Source organism: Chiloscyllium punctatum, chromosome 11, assembly GCF_047496795.1.
Source record: "Chiloscyllium punctatum isolate Juve2018m chromosome 11, sChiPun1.3, whole genome shotgun sequence".
Classification (NCBI taxonomy): domain Eukaryota; kingdom Metazoa; phylum Chordata; class Chondrichthyes; order Orectolobiformes; family Hemiscylliidae; genus Chiloscyllium; species Chiloscyllium punctatum.
In genome coordinates this window covers 77,003,744-77,021,317 of record NC_092749.1, presented here as the reverse complement: position 1 = coordinate 77,021,317, position 17,574 = coordinate 77,003,744, and the positions used below count along the sequence as shown (strand labels likewise).

Genomic DNA, 17,574 nt, shown 5'->3' with positions numbered 1-17,574 from the left:
CATAACCTTCCCCTTCCAAAGATGCTGCTAGACCTGCTGAGTATTCATGTTCTGATTTTTAAAAATATCTGATTTCAAGCATCTGCAGTATTTTGCTTTAGGATTCTCAAACAGTTGGAAAATTATTCAGAATCATTCATGTCAAGTTGTGCATTGTACTCTGTAAAAACTGACAAGGTGTTAATGTTCTTTCATTGCAGTTATTTCCAACTGGAAGCTGAAGAATGTAAAGGTTCTACCTCATGAAAAAGGACTGCAAGTCCTCTGGGAGCAACAGAAAAATGTGTCCAAGAGACCTGTGGCTCACTATACTATTGGCTATGGTAAAACTCTGGAAAACCTCAAATTCATCAAGGCAGAGGAAAACAAACGGTCTTTTTTATTACAGGATGTAGGTAAGTGGGTCACTGGCAATTTGCGATGTGAAATAGAGATACCACAAAAAAAAACAGTGCAGGACCGAGCTCTTCGGCCTTTCAAAACTATGTCACCACATTTTACCTTTCCATGCTAAAACTGTCTTCATTGACAGTCATAGAGATGCACAGCATAGAAACATGGTCCAAATTGTTCATGCCGACCAGATATCCTAACTTAATCTAGTCCCATTTTCCAGCACTTGGCCCATATCCCTCCAACCCCTTCTTATTCATATGCCCATCCAGATGCCTTTTAAATGTTATAATTGTAATACTTCCTCTGGCAGCTCATTCCAAACATGCACCACACTCTGAAAAAGTTGCCTTTTAGGTCTCTTTTAAATTTTACTCCTCTCACGCTAAACCTATGCCCTCTAGTTCTGGACTCCCCTATCCCAGGGAAAAGACTTTGTCTATTTATCCTATCAATGCCCCTCATAATTTTATAAACCTCTATACGCTCACCCCTCAGCCTCCAACGCTTCAGGGAAAACAGCCCCAGCCTATTCAGCCTCTCCCTGTGGCTCAAATGCTCCAACCCTAGCGACATCCTTGTAGATCTTTTCTGAACCCTTTCATGTTTCACAATATCCTTCTGATATAAAGGAGACCAGAAATGTATGCAATATTCCAAACGTGGCCGAACCAATGTCCCGTACAGCCACAACATGGCCTCCCAACTCCTAAACTCAATGCTCTGACCAATAAAGGAATGCATACTAAATGCGTTCACTATCCTACCTACGTGTAATCCACTTTCAAGGAACTGTGAACCTGCACTCCAAGGCCTCTTTGTTCAACAACACTCCCTAGAACCTGATCATTCAGTGTATAAGTCCTGCTCTGATTTGTTTTTCCAAAATGCAGCACCTCATGTTTATCTAAATTAAACTCTGTCAGCCACTCCTCAGCCCATTGACCCATCTGTTCAAGATCCTATTGTACTCTGAAGTAACCTTCTTCACTGTCCACTACACTTCCACTTTTGACTAGATTAGATTCCCTCCAGTGTGGAAACAGGCCCTTCAGCCCAACCAGTCCACACCAACCCTCCAAAGATCGACCCACCCAGACTCACCCCCCCCCCACCCCCACACACACACACACACACACACACACACACACACACACACACACACACAATGCACCTAACACAATGGGCAATTTAGCATGGCCAATTCATCTGACCTGCGCATCTTTGGACTGTGGGAGGAAACCCACGCTGACAGAGGGAGAATGTGCAAACTCCACACAGATAGTTGCCCGAGGCTGGAATCGATCCTGGGACCCTGGTGCTATGAGGTAGCAGTGCTAACCACTGAGCCATCGTGCCGTCCCATCTGCATGTCATCTGCAAACTTATTAATTATACTTCCTGTGTTTATATCCAAATCATGAATATAAATGACGAAACGCAGTGGACTCAGGACCGATACTTGTGTCACAACTGGTCACAGGTCTCCATTCTGAGAAGTAACTCACCACCACTACCCTCTATCTTCTTCCTTCGAGCCAGTTCTCTGTCCAAATGGCTAGTTCTCCCTGTATTCCATAAGATCTAACTTTCATATGGGGAACCTTGTCAAACGCCTTACTGAAGTCTATATAGATCACTTTCACCACTGCTCTGCCCTCATCAATCCACTGTGTTACTACTTCAAAAAACTCACTCAAGTTTATGAGACATGATTTCCATGAACAAAGCCATGTTGACTATCCCTAATCAGTCCTTGCCTTTCCAAATACATGTACATCCTGTCCCTCAGGATTCCCTCCAACATCTTGCCCACCATCGATGTCAGGCTCACTGGTCTATAGTTCCCAGTCTTGTCCTTACCACCCTTCTTAAAAAGTGGCACCATGTTAGCCAACCTCCGGTCTTCCAGCACCCTAACTGTGACTATCGATGATACAAATATCTCGGCAAGGCGCCCAGCAATCCCTTCCCTAGCTTCCCACAGAGTTCTAGGGTACACCTGATCAGGTCCTGGGGATTTATCCACTTTTATGTGTTTTAAGAGGTCCTCCACTGTAATATAGACATTTTTCAAGATGTCACAATCTATTTCCCTACATTCTATATCTTCCATCAATAGTCCTGAGCCATGTTTCTGTAATTGCTATAATATTCCCAGTCCCATGTTCTGAACAATGCCCTGAATTCATCTGCCTTGTCTTTTAGGCCTCTTTCACTGAAATAAATGCAATTTAATTTACCAGTCCTACCTTGTTCTCACCTTTGTTGCTGCCTGCCGTGACAGTTTGATCATTACACCCACTTCTCCTCTCCCCCCCCCCCCCCAAGCCAATAACCACCACTACCACCACCTTAGCAGTCTAAAATCCTCATGAGCAGCTCTGGCAAACCTCCCTGCCAGTATATTAGTCCCCTTCCAATTCAGCTGTAATCCATCCTTCTTTTAAAAGTCACTTCTACCCCTGAAGAGATTCCAATGACCAAAAATATGAACTCTTGTCCCATGCACCAGCTCCTCAGCCACACATTCATCTGCTCTATTCTTCTATTCCTACCTTTACTAACTTGGCACACTGGGAGTAATCAAGACATTATTACCCTCAAAGATCTCCTTTTTAAATTCCTGCCTAACTTTCTATATTCTCCCTTCAGAATCTCATCCTTTTCCCTTCCTGTGTTGTTAGTTCCAATGTGTACCATGACCTCCTGCCAGTCCTACTCTCCTTTGAGAAGGCTCCTGGACTACCTGCCTACCCCTCTTACCTTTCCTGGAGTTAACCCATCTACCTGACTGTATCTGTGGCTTTTCTCCCTTTCTATACCTGCCATCCATCACACCCTCTCTCTCTTGTAAATTTCTCATTGCCTCTCGCTGCCGCTGCAACTGATCCATTCGATATGAAAGGATTCACAATCCATAATCATCAGTAACATGGAAACACTCCCTAAACTCCCACATCTGACAAGAAGAGCACATCACTCTACCAAGGCAATCTTTGGCCCTTCACAACCCACAGACCCCAAAAATAGCACTGTCTTATTGCTCTAAGAAAATCAGTGCTCCAGGCTAACTTATAGTTTATATTTTAAAATGTAGTCAAGAGACAGATCTCAATAAAACATATATAGTCAGGAAAGAACCCACTCTACTCATTACTGTAGACTTACAGCAAGTTTACACGTAACAACTATGCACTTATCTGTTCCTATGCTGTGATGTCTCCAACACATGTTCCTCCCAAGGTCAGCTGTGAATTTCGCTGTTTGTTTCCCAGATGCACTCCACTGTCCAGAGATACATGAACTCAAACAGCAAACTTTGCAGATTCACTGTTGTGTCAGTTAGCAGTGTGGATTTCTTTCTTCTCTCTCCCTCACTGACCATGTGTGCACTGCCTTTTGTCTGTCTTCCTCTTTTTAAAAGCGCCGTTGTTTTGATATTTTTCCCCCCGATGTTGAAAAACCATGCAACAGCATATAAAGCATTAATTGCTGCTTCTGGAATTCAAGGAAATCACTCCAACACCCAAAATATCTCAAAAAAGCAACAGCTCCACCATTCATGTGTCCGTCCAGATGCTTCTTGAACGCTACTATTGTATCTGCTTCTCTCTGGCAATGCCTTCCAGGCAGTCAGCACCCTGTATGTGAAAACCTTGCCTTGCACATGTATTTAAACTTACCCCCCCCCCCTGCACCTTGAACCTAATAATTGACCCCTCCACTCTGGGAAAAAGCCTAATACATTTCCCTCTATCCATGCCATTCACAAATGTATTTACTTCTATCAGGTTGCCCCAACCTCCTGCTTTCCAGTGAAAAAAAAAAGTCTATCCAACTTTTCTTCAGTGCTAAAATCCCCTCTACCAGGCACCACCCTGTTAAACCTTTTCTGAATCCTCTCCAAACCAGCCAAATCCTTCTGGTACTATGACGACCTGACCTGTATACAATATTCCAAGCGTGGCCTAACTAAAGTTCCGTAAAGCTGCAGCATAACTTATCTATCCTTGTACTCAATGCTTTTTCCAATGAAGTCAAGCATGCCATAAGCCTTTTTTAACATCTTGCCTACCTGTGTTGCCAGCTTCAGTGATCTATGGACCTGTACATAGATCCCTCTGCTTATCAATACTCCTAAGAGTTCTGCTGTTCACTGTATAATTTCCACCTGTACTTGACCTTCCAAAATGCACCCCATTTGTTCAGATTAAACTCCATCTGCTATTTTTCAGCCCATGTCTCCAATTGATCTATAGCCTGCTGTATCTTCTGACAATCCTCCTCACTATCTGCAACTCGACCAATCTTTGTATCATCCACAAACTTACTAATTAGACCAGCTATGTTTTCCTTCAAATCATTTATGTAGAGCACGAACAGCAGAGTCCCAGCACTATCCCTTTGGACCACCACTAGTCATGGCACACCATTCTGAAAAGCATTCTTCTACCACTACCATCTGTCTCTTCGGACTAAGCCAGTTCTGTATTCAACTTGCCAGCTCACCCCAATACCATGTGACTTCACTTTTTTTAATCGGTCTGCCATGAGGAACCTTGTCAAATGCTTTACTGAAGTCCATTTAGACAACATCAACTGCTTTTCCCTCATCAATCATCTTTGCCACCCCCTTAAAAACTCAATACGTTAGTGAGGCATGATCTCCCCCACACAAAACCATGCTGATTATTGCTAATAAGTCCATGTACTTCTAAATGTGTATGATCTTGTCCCTGAGAATTTTTTTCCAATAATTTCCCTCCCACCGATGTGAGACTTGCAGGACTGTAATTTCCTGAATTATCCCTTCTGAAACAATGGAACAATGTTGGCAATTCTCCAGTCTTCTGGGTCCACACCTCTGGCCAAGGTGGACACAAAGATATCTGTCAATTTGTTCTCCAGCCTCCCTCAATGTTCTGGGATAGATCCCATCAGGACCAGGGGACTTGTCTACCTTAATACTATTTAAGACAGACAGTATCTCTTCCTTTTTAGTAAAGTTAAAAATCACACAGCACCAGATTATAGTCCCAACAGATTTATTTGGAAATGCTAACACTCAAGAGTGCTGCTCCTTTTTAATAGCAACTTTGCTTAGGAATTCAACACTCCCTTCCCTGAGATCATCCTCCAGCAATTCCTTCTCTTTGGTGAAAATCAACACAAAGTATTCATTTAGAACCCCCCCCCCCCCTCAACTCCCCACCTCTTCTGGTTCCACACATAGATTATCTCCTTTGTCCTTGAGTGGGCCAACCCTTTACCTAGGTACCCTCTTGTTTTTTTGATATATTTTTAAAAGCTTGGGATTCTCCTTAATCCTGTTTGCTAACAACTTTCCATGACCCCTTTTCACCCTTCAAATTCCTTAAGTTATTTCCCACTTTCCTTATGTACTTCAAAGGCTTTGTCAGTTCCCATCTTCCTGGACCTTATGTATGCTTTTTTCTTTCTGACCAAGTCATAATATCTCTGGTCATCTAAGGTTCACAACTTGTCATGCCCATCCTTCATTCCTGCAGGAGCGTACCACTCCTGAGCTCTTATTTACTACTGTTTGAAATACTCACACATGTCCAATGTAGACTTAACTTCAAACAGCCACCTCCAATCAAAATCTCCCAGTTCCTGCTTTATATTGTTGTAGTTCACCTTTCCCCTATTTAACATTGTCACTTGAGGACTGTTGTTATCCCTACCATGAGTATTTTAAAACTCACGATATGGTCAGTACTCCTGAAATGCTCCCCCACTGAAACTTCACTCACCTGGCTGGCCCCCTTTCCCAAAAGCAGGGGAATATAACCCCTTCCCTAGTTGGTCTTTCCACACTGTTTGAGGAATCCCTTCTGAATGGTCCTTACAAACTCTGCCCCATCCATACCCATAGCACGGAGTGAACCCAGTCAATATACGGGGTGGTGGGTGGGGTTAAAATCACTCACCCCAACAACCCTTCTGGTTTTGCATCTGTCATATTCTCTCCTCTGTCTCCCTCTGGCTGTTGGGAGGCCTGTAATATACCCCTAGCATTATGGTTTCACCTTTCCTATTCCTGAGTTCTACCCATATTGTCTCACTGCACAAGTCCTCTGTGTGCTCCCTCTGTACAGCAGTGAGATACTCCTTTCCCAGTAATGCAACTATCCCACCCTTTTACCTCCTCTTCCATCACACCTGAAACATCTAAATCCTGGAACACTCAGCTGCCAGTCCTGTCTCTTTTTCAACCAAGTAATCGCAATAATGTCATAGTTCTACGTACTAAGCAAAGCTCTAAGTTCACCTACTTTGCCTACTATATTTCTCACATTGGAATACATGCATTTCAGACCACGTTCCCTGTTCCTTTCAGCGGTGTTATATTTGGCTTGGCTTCTACCTCTCCCTCAATTTCTGTATCTACTACCCTCTGATTCCCATCCCCCTGCCACACCAGTTTAAACTTCCCCAACCACTCTACCAAGTTTTCACCCTAAGGACGTCAGTCCCAGTCCTGCCCAGGTGTAATCCATCCAGTTTGTACTGATCCCAATGCTCTGCGAATCTGAACCCCCTAACACCATCTTTTCAGCGACGCGTTCATCCTGTATATCGTGCTGTTTCTACTCTGATGAGTTAGTGGCACTATAGTAATTCTGGGATAACTACCTTTGAAGTCCAACATTTCAACCTTTTTCGTTGTTTCCTATATTCTGCTTTTAGGACCGTCCCTTTTTAAAATAACCTACGTCGTTAGTTTCAGTGTTTGCCCTCCTGCAACTGCTCCAAGGTATCCAGGACCCTAGCACCATGGAGGCAACACATGATCCTGGACTCTCATTTCCAGCCCCAAAACAGCTATTTGTTTCCCATACAATTGAATCCCCAATAACTATAACATTTCAATGCCTATGTCTCCCTTTTTCTGCAGCAGAGCCAACAGCCATGAATTTGGCTGCTGCTGTTATCCTTTCAGAGGCCATTCCCCTCAATAGTATCCAAAACAGTCTATCTGTTTTGCAGGCGATGAGCCACAGGTGATTCCTGCGCTACCTACTAGGCCCTCTTGCTTTGCCTGTTCACCCATTCCCTTCCTGTCTGTGGAGTCTGAGTCTGCGGTGTGACCACATGCTATCTATGTACACCAGCCATATGCCTTTGAATTTTTCAGACATCTTAAGTCTAATTAGAATTTAAATAATGTTGCTTTCTGATACTATAAACATCATGAAGTTTTGGCAACTTACTGATGTAAGCCATATGTTCCAGAGCCTGGGGAAGTTTATTTTGTGATGGTGACTGCGGAAAGTCAAACTGGAGAAAGCCATCATGTACACAGATCCAATCATACAGTTGGTAAGTTGAAGGTTCTCCTGATCTTTCTACAGTTAATAACAGAAAAACAAGCTGAAAATAGAACACTACTTTCTTCAAGATTAAATTCTAGATGCAAACTTCATGAAGTTCTATTTCATTCCAGCCACCCTGACTGATCCAGTGTTTGTTTTTTTGTATTTGAATCATATGTAATTGTTGTTCTGCAAAATTTGAAGCTTGCTGTTTGAGTCTGTGCTTACCAATGATAGTTTACACTATATGTGATTGAGTTGGGGAATTCTCATATCAATACAATTTCAAGATTGCACTAAGGAATAACATCTTAAAGATGTTCCCAATCGTGCGATCCTACACATCTCGCAATTGACACCAGCCATTTGAGTAATTAAGCAGCTTGTTAGCCACTTTTAGGGACAGAGTTTGACATTTCACCAAGGATCCACATTTTCTGCTAATCGGAAAACAGGTCTCCAGAGTGGAAAGCTATTCATAGCTGTACCAGCAATTTTCCCAAATCCCTTAGTGGGGTAGCATTGCAGAAGGATACCTGGCCCCCAGAAACATGTTCTTAGCATTATGTTGGAGGTGGTGGTGTAGTCAGCATTTGGGCACTGAATGAGAAATGCAGAAACTGTGTAGAAATGCAGGAACAGAAGAACAAAGAATAGGATTGCTAATCACAGTAGGGCAGCCAATTGTTTAGAAGGAAGATTGTTCATGCAAAGAGGTATGAGAGTCTGATGTTTGAGCCCAGTGGTGATGAAGGATAACAACATCTGCTAGAAGAGCAGAATCCTGAGCACTTGGAGAACAGTGGAGAGGAGAGGGGCATGAGTGTCAGACCTGCAGTACAACAAAAGTAACTGTCAAAGGCAGAGCTACCACAAGAAGTGCAAGACCAGGTGATGCATGAGTTGCAACTCTCTCTTGACATGGAAGTCTGTGCCCTTGTTGCTGAAGACATCTAACCTCACATTATTGCTTACCATGACTGCCAAAGTCTTTGTAGCCTTGAACTTGTGTGCTTCTGATACCTTCCAAGGATCTGCTCAGATTCGTGGTGGCATATCATAAACAGCTGGTTACCACTGCAGCTCACAGGTTATTGATACCCTTTATTCAAGGGTGAAGATTATTGATGTGAGTAGGGCAGTGGATGTTCTCTATATTGACTTAGAATATCAGTCATGGTAGGCTGGTCTAGAACATTAAGTCGCATGGAATCCATGGTGAGTTGTCAAGTCGGGATGCAAAATTGGCTTGGTCATAGAAAGCAGAGGGTAGTTGGAGGGGTGTTTTTCTGACTGGAGGTCTGTGACCAGTGGTGTTCAACAAGGATCAGTACTGAGATCGCTGTTGTTTGTAATATATAAATAATTTGGATGGAATTGTAGATGGTCTGATTAGTAAATTTTGTAGATAACACAAAAGTTGGTGGAGTTGTGGATAGTGAGAAAGTTTGTCAAAGTTGGAAAGTTGGGTGGAATAATGACAGATGGAGTTTAAACTGGACAGTTGTGGCATGATGCATTTTGCAGGTGAAACGCAAGATGAAATGTGATGATACCGTTCCTTTAACAAGGTTAGGTTGTCCTTGTATATTCTTTAAGTTGTAAAGACATAGGCTCTGAAATATCTTGATTGATCTACTTGGGGAAGCTTTTAAGTTTTAAAAAACTTTTACAATGAAAGGGGAATGGCCAGTTCTCCCAGCTGAGCTTTCCTCTGGTTTGGTTGGTGTGTGTTTGAGGAATCTGGCTGTTCAGAGAAAGCAGTCAGTCAGTTTTGAGGCTGCTGGTCAAAGGAACAGCTACATGGAAGAAGGTGGTCCATGCTGAATCTCACTGCCATCTCTCCTGGTGCTTGATTTTTCTTTTTTTGCTAAGGGGTGTTTGAGGGGATTGTTGCAAATAATTGGAACAGCATTGTTAAGTTGGGACAATCTGTTAGGTAAAGTTATTCTATGTTTATTCTTTTGTTTGTGTTTCATTTGTTAACCTTGAAAATAATTTCTGTTTGTTTAAATCTAAGTGGTTGGGCCAGCTGCATCACTCCTGAAAAATGTCCACTCCTCACCTGCTTAAGACAATTAGAAAAAGTCGGTCCGGGTTACTTTCTTGAAATGTTTTGAGGAGGTCTGTCTGGGTCCATAATAGAAAATGTTCAGTAAGTGGCAGAATCCTTAAAATTGATATTCAGCGGATCTTGGATGCAAGTCCATAGTTACCTCAAAGTGGATATAGTGATAAAGAAGGCGTACAACATGCATGTCTTCATCATTCAGGGCATTTAGTATAAAAGATGGTAAGTCATGTTGTAACTGTACAAGACTTCAGCTAGGCCACATTTGAACTATTGTGTGTAGTTCTGGCCACTACATTGTCGAAAGGATGTGGATGCTTGGAGAGGGTGCAAAAACTCTAACCAGGATGTTGTCTGGAATTTAGTGTGCTAGCCAAAAGAAGTTGGATAAACTCTGATTGTTTTTGCTAGAGACTTGGATAGACTAGATAGTAAGAATCTTTTTCCAATGCATCCCACCCTGGCAATGTTTTTCTCTATCAGGGAGAAGGTGCAGAATCCTGAACTCACGCACCAGCCGGTTTTGAAACAGTTTCTAACCTACTGTTGTTAGAATTTTGAATGGACTCACAAACGCTTAACATTAGTTTGTACCTGTGTTTTTGTTTTTGCTGCTTTTTACCTATTATTTACTTATCTATGCTACTTAACTATGTGATCTGCCTGTATTGCTCACAAGACAAAGCTTTTCACTGTGCCTCAGTACACGTGACAATAAATTCAATGTGTTTTCAAATGCATGGAACGTACAACTTGGATCACTTAATCGCTTACCACCAATGAGGAAGGACGTGTGCCCAGAGGTTTTGACTCGCTGTTGAGGATTCTGTTATATCATTCGCCATCTCACAATGACTTACATCTCTTTGCAATATTATGAACCAGACCAGAGCCCCTCAAAATATTTTAAGAAAGTAGCCTATCCTCGAACCTTTCCTTATTTTTAAGGCAAATGTAAAGTGTCTTGTTCCAGAAGCAATGCAACTGATCAAATTGCACTGATGTTAAGCCAAAACAAAATTTAATTAAGCGCTATACATAAAATGCAACCAAAGAAAGAGGAATCTAGAATAACTTAACTCTATTGGTAAACTTAACTGAATATTAGATATAGTAACTATCACTAATTAACTGTTCCAAAGTAGTAACATCTCAAACACACCCTTTGACAAAAAGGAAAATTCAGAGAAACAGAGAGAAACCTCAACTTTGGGCTGTAACTGTGAGAGGGAAAATATAGCTTCTACTGCAGGTTCATAGCTCCTTGAGATTGGAGTTGCAGGTATATAGGATAGTGAAGAAGGCATTTGGTATGCTTTCCTTTATTGGTCAGAGTATTGAGTACCAGGAGTTGGGAGGTCATGTTCTGGCCAACATTGGTTGCACATTGGTCAGGCTACTGTTGGAATATTGCATGCAATTCTGGTCTCCTTCCTATTGGAAAGATGTTATGAAACTTGAAAGGGGTCAGAAAAGATTTACAAGGATGTTGCCAGGGTTGGAGGATTTGAGCTTTAGGGAGAGGCCAAACAGGCTAGGGCTGTTTTCCAAGAAACATCGGAGGCTGAGGGGTGACCTAATAGAGGTTTATAAAATCATGAGGGGCATGGATAAGATAAAGAGTCTTTTTCCCTGGGGTTGGGGAGTCCAGAACTAGAGGGCATAGTTTTAGGGTGAGAGAGGAAAGATATAAAAGAGACCAATGAAGCAACTTTTTCATTCCGAGGTGTATGGAATGAGCTGCCAGAGGAAGTGGTGGAGGCTAGTAAAACTGCAACATTTAAAAGGCATTTGGATGGGTATATGAATAGGAAGGGTTTGGAGGGATATGGGCCACGTACTGGCAGGTGGGACTAGATTGGGTTGGGTTATCTGGTCAGCATGGACAAATTGGACTGAAGGGTCTGTTTCCGTGCTGTATATCTCTATAACTATGACTCTACTTCAAGTCTGCAACAGGAACTGCTTAAAGCTAAACCTAAAAACTGAAAAAAAAAACTAGAAATCCTGATCTGAGAGTGCTAGTCACACCTATCCAGGTCAGAAGTCACATGACACTAGGTTATAGTCAAACAGGTTTATTTGAAATCACAAGCTCTGACTGCTGCTCCTTTTCAAGTGAAGTAAAGAGAAATATAAGACACAGATTTTATAGGTAGAGAGATCAAATATTGTACAAATGGTGTGAGTGAAGTATCAACAGGGTGAATAATAAATCTCTGCAGGTGATCAAAAGTGTGATTAAAGTGTCAATGGCTGAATAGCAAGTTAAAAACATTGTATCCTGTTCTCCAGGAGTCGGGCATCACTTCAGCAGTCAGGGACATTCAACCTCCGATCTTTGGGTAAACATCCTCCAAGGCGATCTTTGAGATACACAACAACACAGAATCGCCGAGTATGAACTGATAGCCAGGTCCCGTACCCAAGAAGATGGCCTCAACCGTGATCTTGGGATCATGTCTCACTAGATATAACCCCACCATACTATTTTGTATCTGTAAAATCTTCCTTACTGTTTTGTTTTGACATCATCACCTTGATAACTTGTTATGATATCTCTACCTTAGTTAGTTTGTACAGTTTTGAGATTACGTGTTACTTTGGTTGGACCCTCAGTTCCAGCCATTTGGTTTGTCTCCAGTGCCACCTTATTTTTAATTATTTTGTAATTATCTGTCTGCCTCAATTACTCGGATTATAGGTCATCCCTTCAGTTGCAATTCAGCTGTTGACACTTTACTTACACTGACATTTTTGCTCACCTGCAGAGACTTAGTATTCAGCCTGTTGTCACTCCACTCCCACCATTTAAATGATCTTTTGATCTCTCTGCCTATAAATTTTGATGAAGGGACAGCGCTCTGAAAGCTTGTGATTTCAAATAAACCTGGTGTCACGTAACTTCTGACCTTGTCTACCCCACATCAAACCTGCCCAGGCTGCCTCCATTGTTCCAGCATATTCTTTTTAAAATCCAAGACGTCAAGCTGTTCACTCCAGTGGTTTTGGTAGCATCTCTGCCCTAAACCTGTCTTCAAAAAAATGACAAAATAATCTTTTAAAGCTACAGCAGCAATAAAGAGTTTTCTTTAAAGCATTATTAGTTATTTGAGAGAGTGAGAAGATAGAATCAGAGGTAACTGTATTTTAACTGAATAAAGGCAACTACAGAGGCGTGTGGGAGGAGCTGGGTAGAATTGACTGGGAGAGGAGCCTAGCAGGAAAGATGGTGGAAAAGCAATGGCAGGAGTTTCTGGGACTAATTCAAGAGACACAGCAGAGATTCATCCTGAGGTAAACGAAGCATGGTACAGGGAGGGTGAGGCAACCATGGCTAACCACAGAAGTCAGGGATAGTATAAAAACAAAAGAGAAAGCATGTAAAGTAGCAAAGAACAGTGGGAAACCAGAGGATTGAGAAACTTACAAAGGCCAACAGAAATAAATAAGGAGGGAGAAGATTAAATATGAATGTAAACTAGCCAGTAATATAAAGGAAGACTAAGTGTTTCTTTAGCTATATAAAGGGCAAAAATGGACATTGGGCCACTGGAAAATGACACAGGAGAGATAGTAGTGGTGAACAAAGAAATGGCTGAGTAATTGAATAATGACTTCGTGTCAGTCTTCACAGTGGAAGACACAAATAATACCCCAAAAATTCAAGAGAGTGAGGTGGCAGAGCTGACCTTGGTGGCCATCACCAAGGAGAAGGTGCTAGAAAAACTGAATGGTCTGAAGGTAGATAAATTGCCTGGACCAGCTGGGCTACACCCCCGAGTTCTAAGGGAGATAGCTGAAGAGATAGTGGAGGCTGTAGTGGTAATCTTTCAGGAATCACCTAGAATTGGGGAGGGTCCCAGAGGACTGGAAAATCACTAACGTGACAACCCTATTTAAAAAAGGAGTAAAGTAGAAGATAGAAAATTACAGATTAATTAGCCTAATCTCGATTGTGGGTAAAATCCTGGAATCCATCATGAAGGAAGATGAGGTTTCTGAATACTTAGACGTGTATGGTAAAATAGGGAGTGTCAGTATGGTTTCATCAAGGGTAAGTCATACCTGAAAAATCTGCTAGAATTCTTTGAGGAAGTAATGAGCAGATTAGACCAAGGGAACCAATAGATGTTATCTACCTGGACTTCAAAAAGGCCTTTGACAAAGTGCCGCACAGAATGCTACTGAGTAAGATAAGGGCTCATGATGTTAGAGACAAGGTGCTAGCATGGAAAGAAGCTTCACTGTCTGACAGAAAGCAGAGAGTGGGGATAAAAGGGTCTTTCTCAAGATGGCAACCGGTGACAAGTGGTGTTCCACAAGGCTCCATGTTTTCACATTAACGATCTAAATGAAGGAACTGAGCACGTTCTCGCTAGGTGTGCAGACAATACAAAGACAGGTAGAGGGACAGGTAGCATTGAGGAGGCAGGGAGGCTGCAGAAGGATTTGGACGGGTTAGGAGAATGGGTAAAGAAGTGGCAGATGGAGTATGATGGGAAAGTGTGAGGTCATGCACTTTGGGAGGAAGAATAGAGGCATGGAATATTTTCAAAATGGGGAGAAAATTCTGAAGTACAAAGAGACTTAGGAATTCCAGTCCAGGATTCTCTTAAGGTAAACTTGCAAGTTGAGTCAGTAGTTAGGAAGGCAAATGTAATGATGGCATTTATTTCAAGAAGACTTGAATATAAGTACTTCTGAAGCTCTGTAAGGCTCTGGTCAGACCACATTTGGAGTATTGTACACAGTTTTGAGCTCCATATCTCAGGAAAGATGTACTGGTCCTGGAGTGTGTACAGAGGAGATTCACAAAAATGGTCCTAGGAATGAACTGTTTAACATATGAAGCGTGTTTGAGGACTCTGGGTGTCTACTCGATAGTGTTTAGAATGATGAGGGGGGACCTATTAGAAACTAACAGAATACTGAATGGCTTGGACAGAGTGGATGTTGGGAAAATGTTTCCATTGGTGGGAGAGACTGGGACTCTCGAGGGCATAGTCTTAGAGTAAAGGAAAGACCTTTTGAACGGAGATAAGGAGAAACGTCTTTGGCCAGAGAGTGGTGAATCTATGGAATTCACTGCCACAGAAAGCTTTGAAGTCCAGGTCATTGAGTATATTTAAGATTGAGATAGATAGGTTCTTGATTGTGAAGGGGAGCAAGGGTTACGGGGAGAAAGCAGAAGAATGGGATTGAGAAGCCTATCAGCCATGATCAAGGCTGCTCTGCCATTCAATGGGCTGAATGGCCTAATTTCTGCTCTTATGTCTTATAGTCTTATATAATGCAAGAAGAAGTCTGAAAAAATACAGTGAGGGATTTCACTCTCCTCTTCCTCAGTGACTGCTTCTGACCTTGCTGGACACTTCAAATGACTAGAGGAGGATACTGGTTTCCTAGCGGCATTACCAGTGCCACTGACTGCTGTCAACTACTTGATACCTTTTTGGATGCTGTGTATGTCAGTCTACAATTCCTGGATCCTCTCCATGCTACAACTTATGGTTATTCATGAGATGGACCCCTTATCATACAATCATACTCAGCTGAGGAGAACAAAGTCTTTTCTCCCTTCTAATGAGAGGTCTGATCATTTCTCCCTCTTACGACTCCTGTGCGTTACTGCCCTGATCATTATCCTCTGTCATCATATCGAGATGTGCATGCAGACGTACTGAGCTGGTGGAATGTATGGCAATGCTTCTTCACCACCTTGGTCCTCTGGGTCCATAGTGGGAGAGGAGAGGGTGCCCTGGGTTGGATGTAAACACACAGACACTATAGATAAGAGCCACTGAAATGCTGAGGCCATAGTGTTCGACAGACTGTCAGGCAAGGATAAGTGCAGTATACTCACTCCTGACCATGCTATTTATTGTGTTCAGTAGATTCATCAAGAACGTCTGACTTAGCAGGCATGACTGCCATCAATTCCACTATCTCTCCTGTCTTTTTCTGCCCACTTCATTAGAATGATATAGCAGAACAACAGCATCTGCCCTACTGTGTAGGCCTTGTCCTGTTTTTGAATGCCTCCTTCTCTTGTGTTATGTATTCAGCCAGACCACTCAAAACGTTCTTAAGCAGGCAGCCCAGACAATAACTTTGTAATTTGTTTTGGTAAGTGTACAGTGACAATTACCCAGAGTAAGTTAACTCGGCTGACTACTAGATTTTAAAACAAACAAAAATGTATTCACAAAATTACATAATGAAACACAAAGAACAGAGTAAAGAACTATGACAGAACTCAGTCTATCCAAACTAGGTTTAAATATGTTGTTCTGAATATGCACAACAATCCCAATAAGCAAACTCCCTTTAAAAACCAGTATAAATGGATCACATGCTTACTGGTTGAAGTTGAAGGGCAGAAAGAGAGAGAGTGTTTCCACACAGCTCGCTGTTGAACTCCCTACCAGTTTAAGACTGAACTAAACTGCTCAGCTCGAGAGCTGACCACTCCCCTTTCATTATGCAGGTCACTTCTAAAACATGACCACTTTGGCCTGACGTCTTATCTGTTTACATATAAACAAAAGGCCTCAATCCTTTTCATCTTTGTACCAAACCAGACTGATTAGAGCCCAGCCTGGTTTATTACCCTCTGGAAAAAAAATGTGACACTTGGGAGGACAAATGTTAGATAAGATGCTTCTGTCTACCCCTGCTATCTACCCCGTGCATTAGAATCTGCTTGTTTCAGTAGTTATAGGTCTTCAGTATTATAGCTCTGAGCCATTCTGAGATGTCAGTAAGAGGCTTGGGTGTACATCCCTCCTCTGTTCAGGAATAGCATGCATCTTGAGGCCTCACATATGATGCAGCTTTTTCATGGTGTAAGACTGGAGACATTTCTTAAGTTTTGGGTTCACATTCATCCTGAGAGTTGTTGAAACTTACACAGTAGTCTATCCAAGCTCCTCTTGTCTTGCTTTGCCAGTGAGGGTGGCAGTAATCTGAAATCTGGTGTTTTTGGTTTCTGTTGGTGGCCTTCTTTTCCTCCACATTCTGAGAAAAGGACACTTCTCCCTCACAGACTCAATATTCAATCTGAATTCAATATTAGATAAAGTGAGGGGCTGCCCTTGCCCAGGAACTTGCAGCTTCCATCAGCCTTAAGTCCAGGTGCTGGCCTGTGAGACTTTGCTTCTGGCAGGTACAGAGGAGATTCATCAGGATGTTGCTCAGGCTGAGAGTTTCTGTTATACCGAAAGAATGGACAGATTGGGGTTATTTTCCGTAGGACAAAGGAGAGTGAGAGGGACATGATTGAGATGCTTAAAATTATGAGGGACTTAAGACAGGAAGAAAATGTCTTCGGAGTGATCAATGATGAAGGAGGCATATATTAAGTAGAGTCATATACCTTAAATACACTGGGCTAAAGGGCCTGTTTCCGGGCCTAGCGCGAATACCAAATTTGACTAAGTCTATTTTCCTACACTTGGCCTGTAGCCCTGAATGCCTTAGCATTATAAGAGCTCATCCAGATGCTTCCTAAATATTGCAAGTACCTGCCTCTATCACCCTCTCAGACAGCATGTTCTATATATTTACCATCCTCTGGGTGAAAATATTTTTCCTTCAATCCATTCTAAATCCGTCACTTTCACCTTCAATCTATACCCTTTGATCTTAGGCATATCTGCCATGGGAAAGATGCTCATGACCTACCCTGTCCATACCACTCAATTTTGTATACCCCAAAGCAGATCCCTGCCTCCTCTGATCCAAGGGAAAAAAGGAAAACAAACCCAG

At 42.2% G+C, this 17,574-nt stretch overlaps 1 protein-coding gene across 1 annotated transcript in view; it reads left to right on the top strand.

Moving 5' to 3' along the window:
* Positions 1-17,574, top strand: part of fndc1 (fibronectin type III domain containing 1) — a 332,979-nt gene that overhangs the window by 68,626 nt on the left and 246,779 nt on the right. Inside the window, exons 2-3 of the mRNA XM_072581080.1 lie at positions 201-395; positions 7,654-7,740. Of these exons, the coding sequence (XP_072437181.1) occupies positions 201-395; positions 7,654-7,740 (282 nt within the window). The remainder of the gene's footprint in view (positions 1-200; positions 396-7,653; positions 7,741-17,574) is intronic.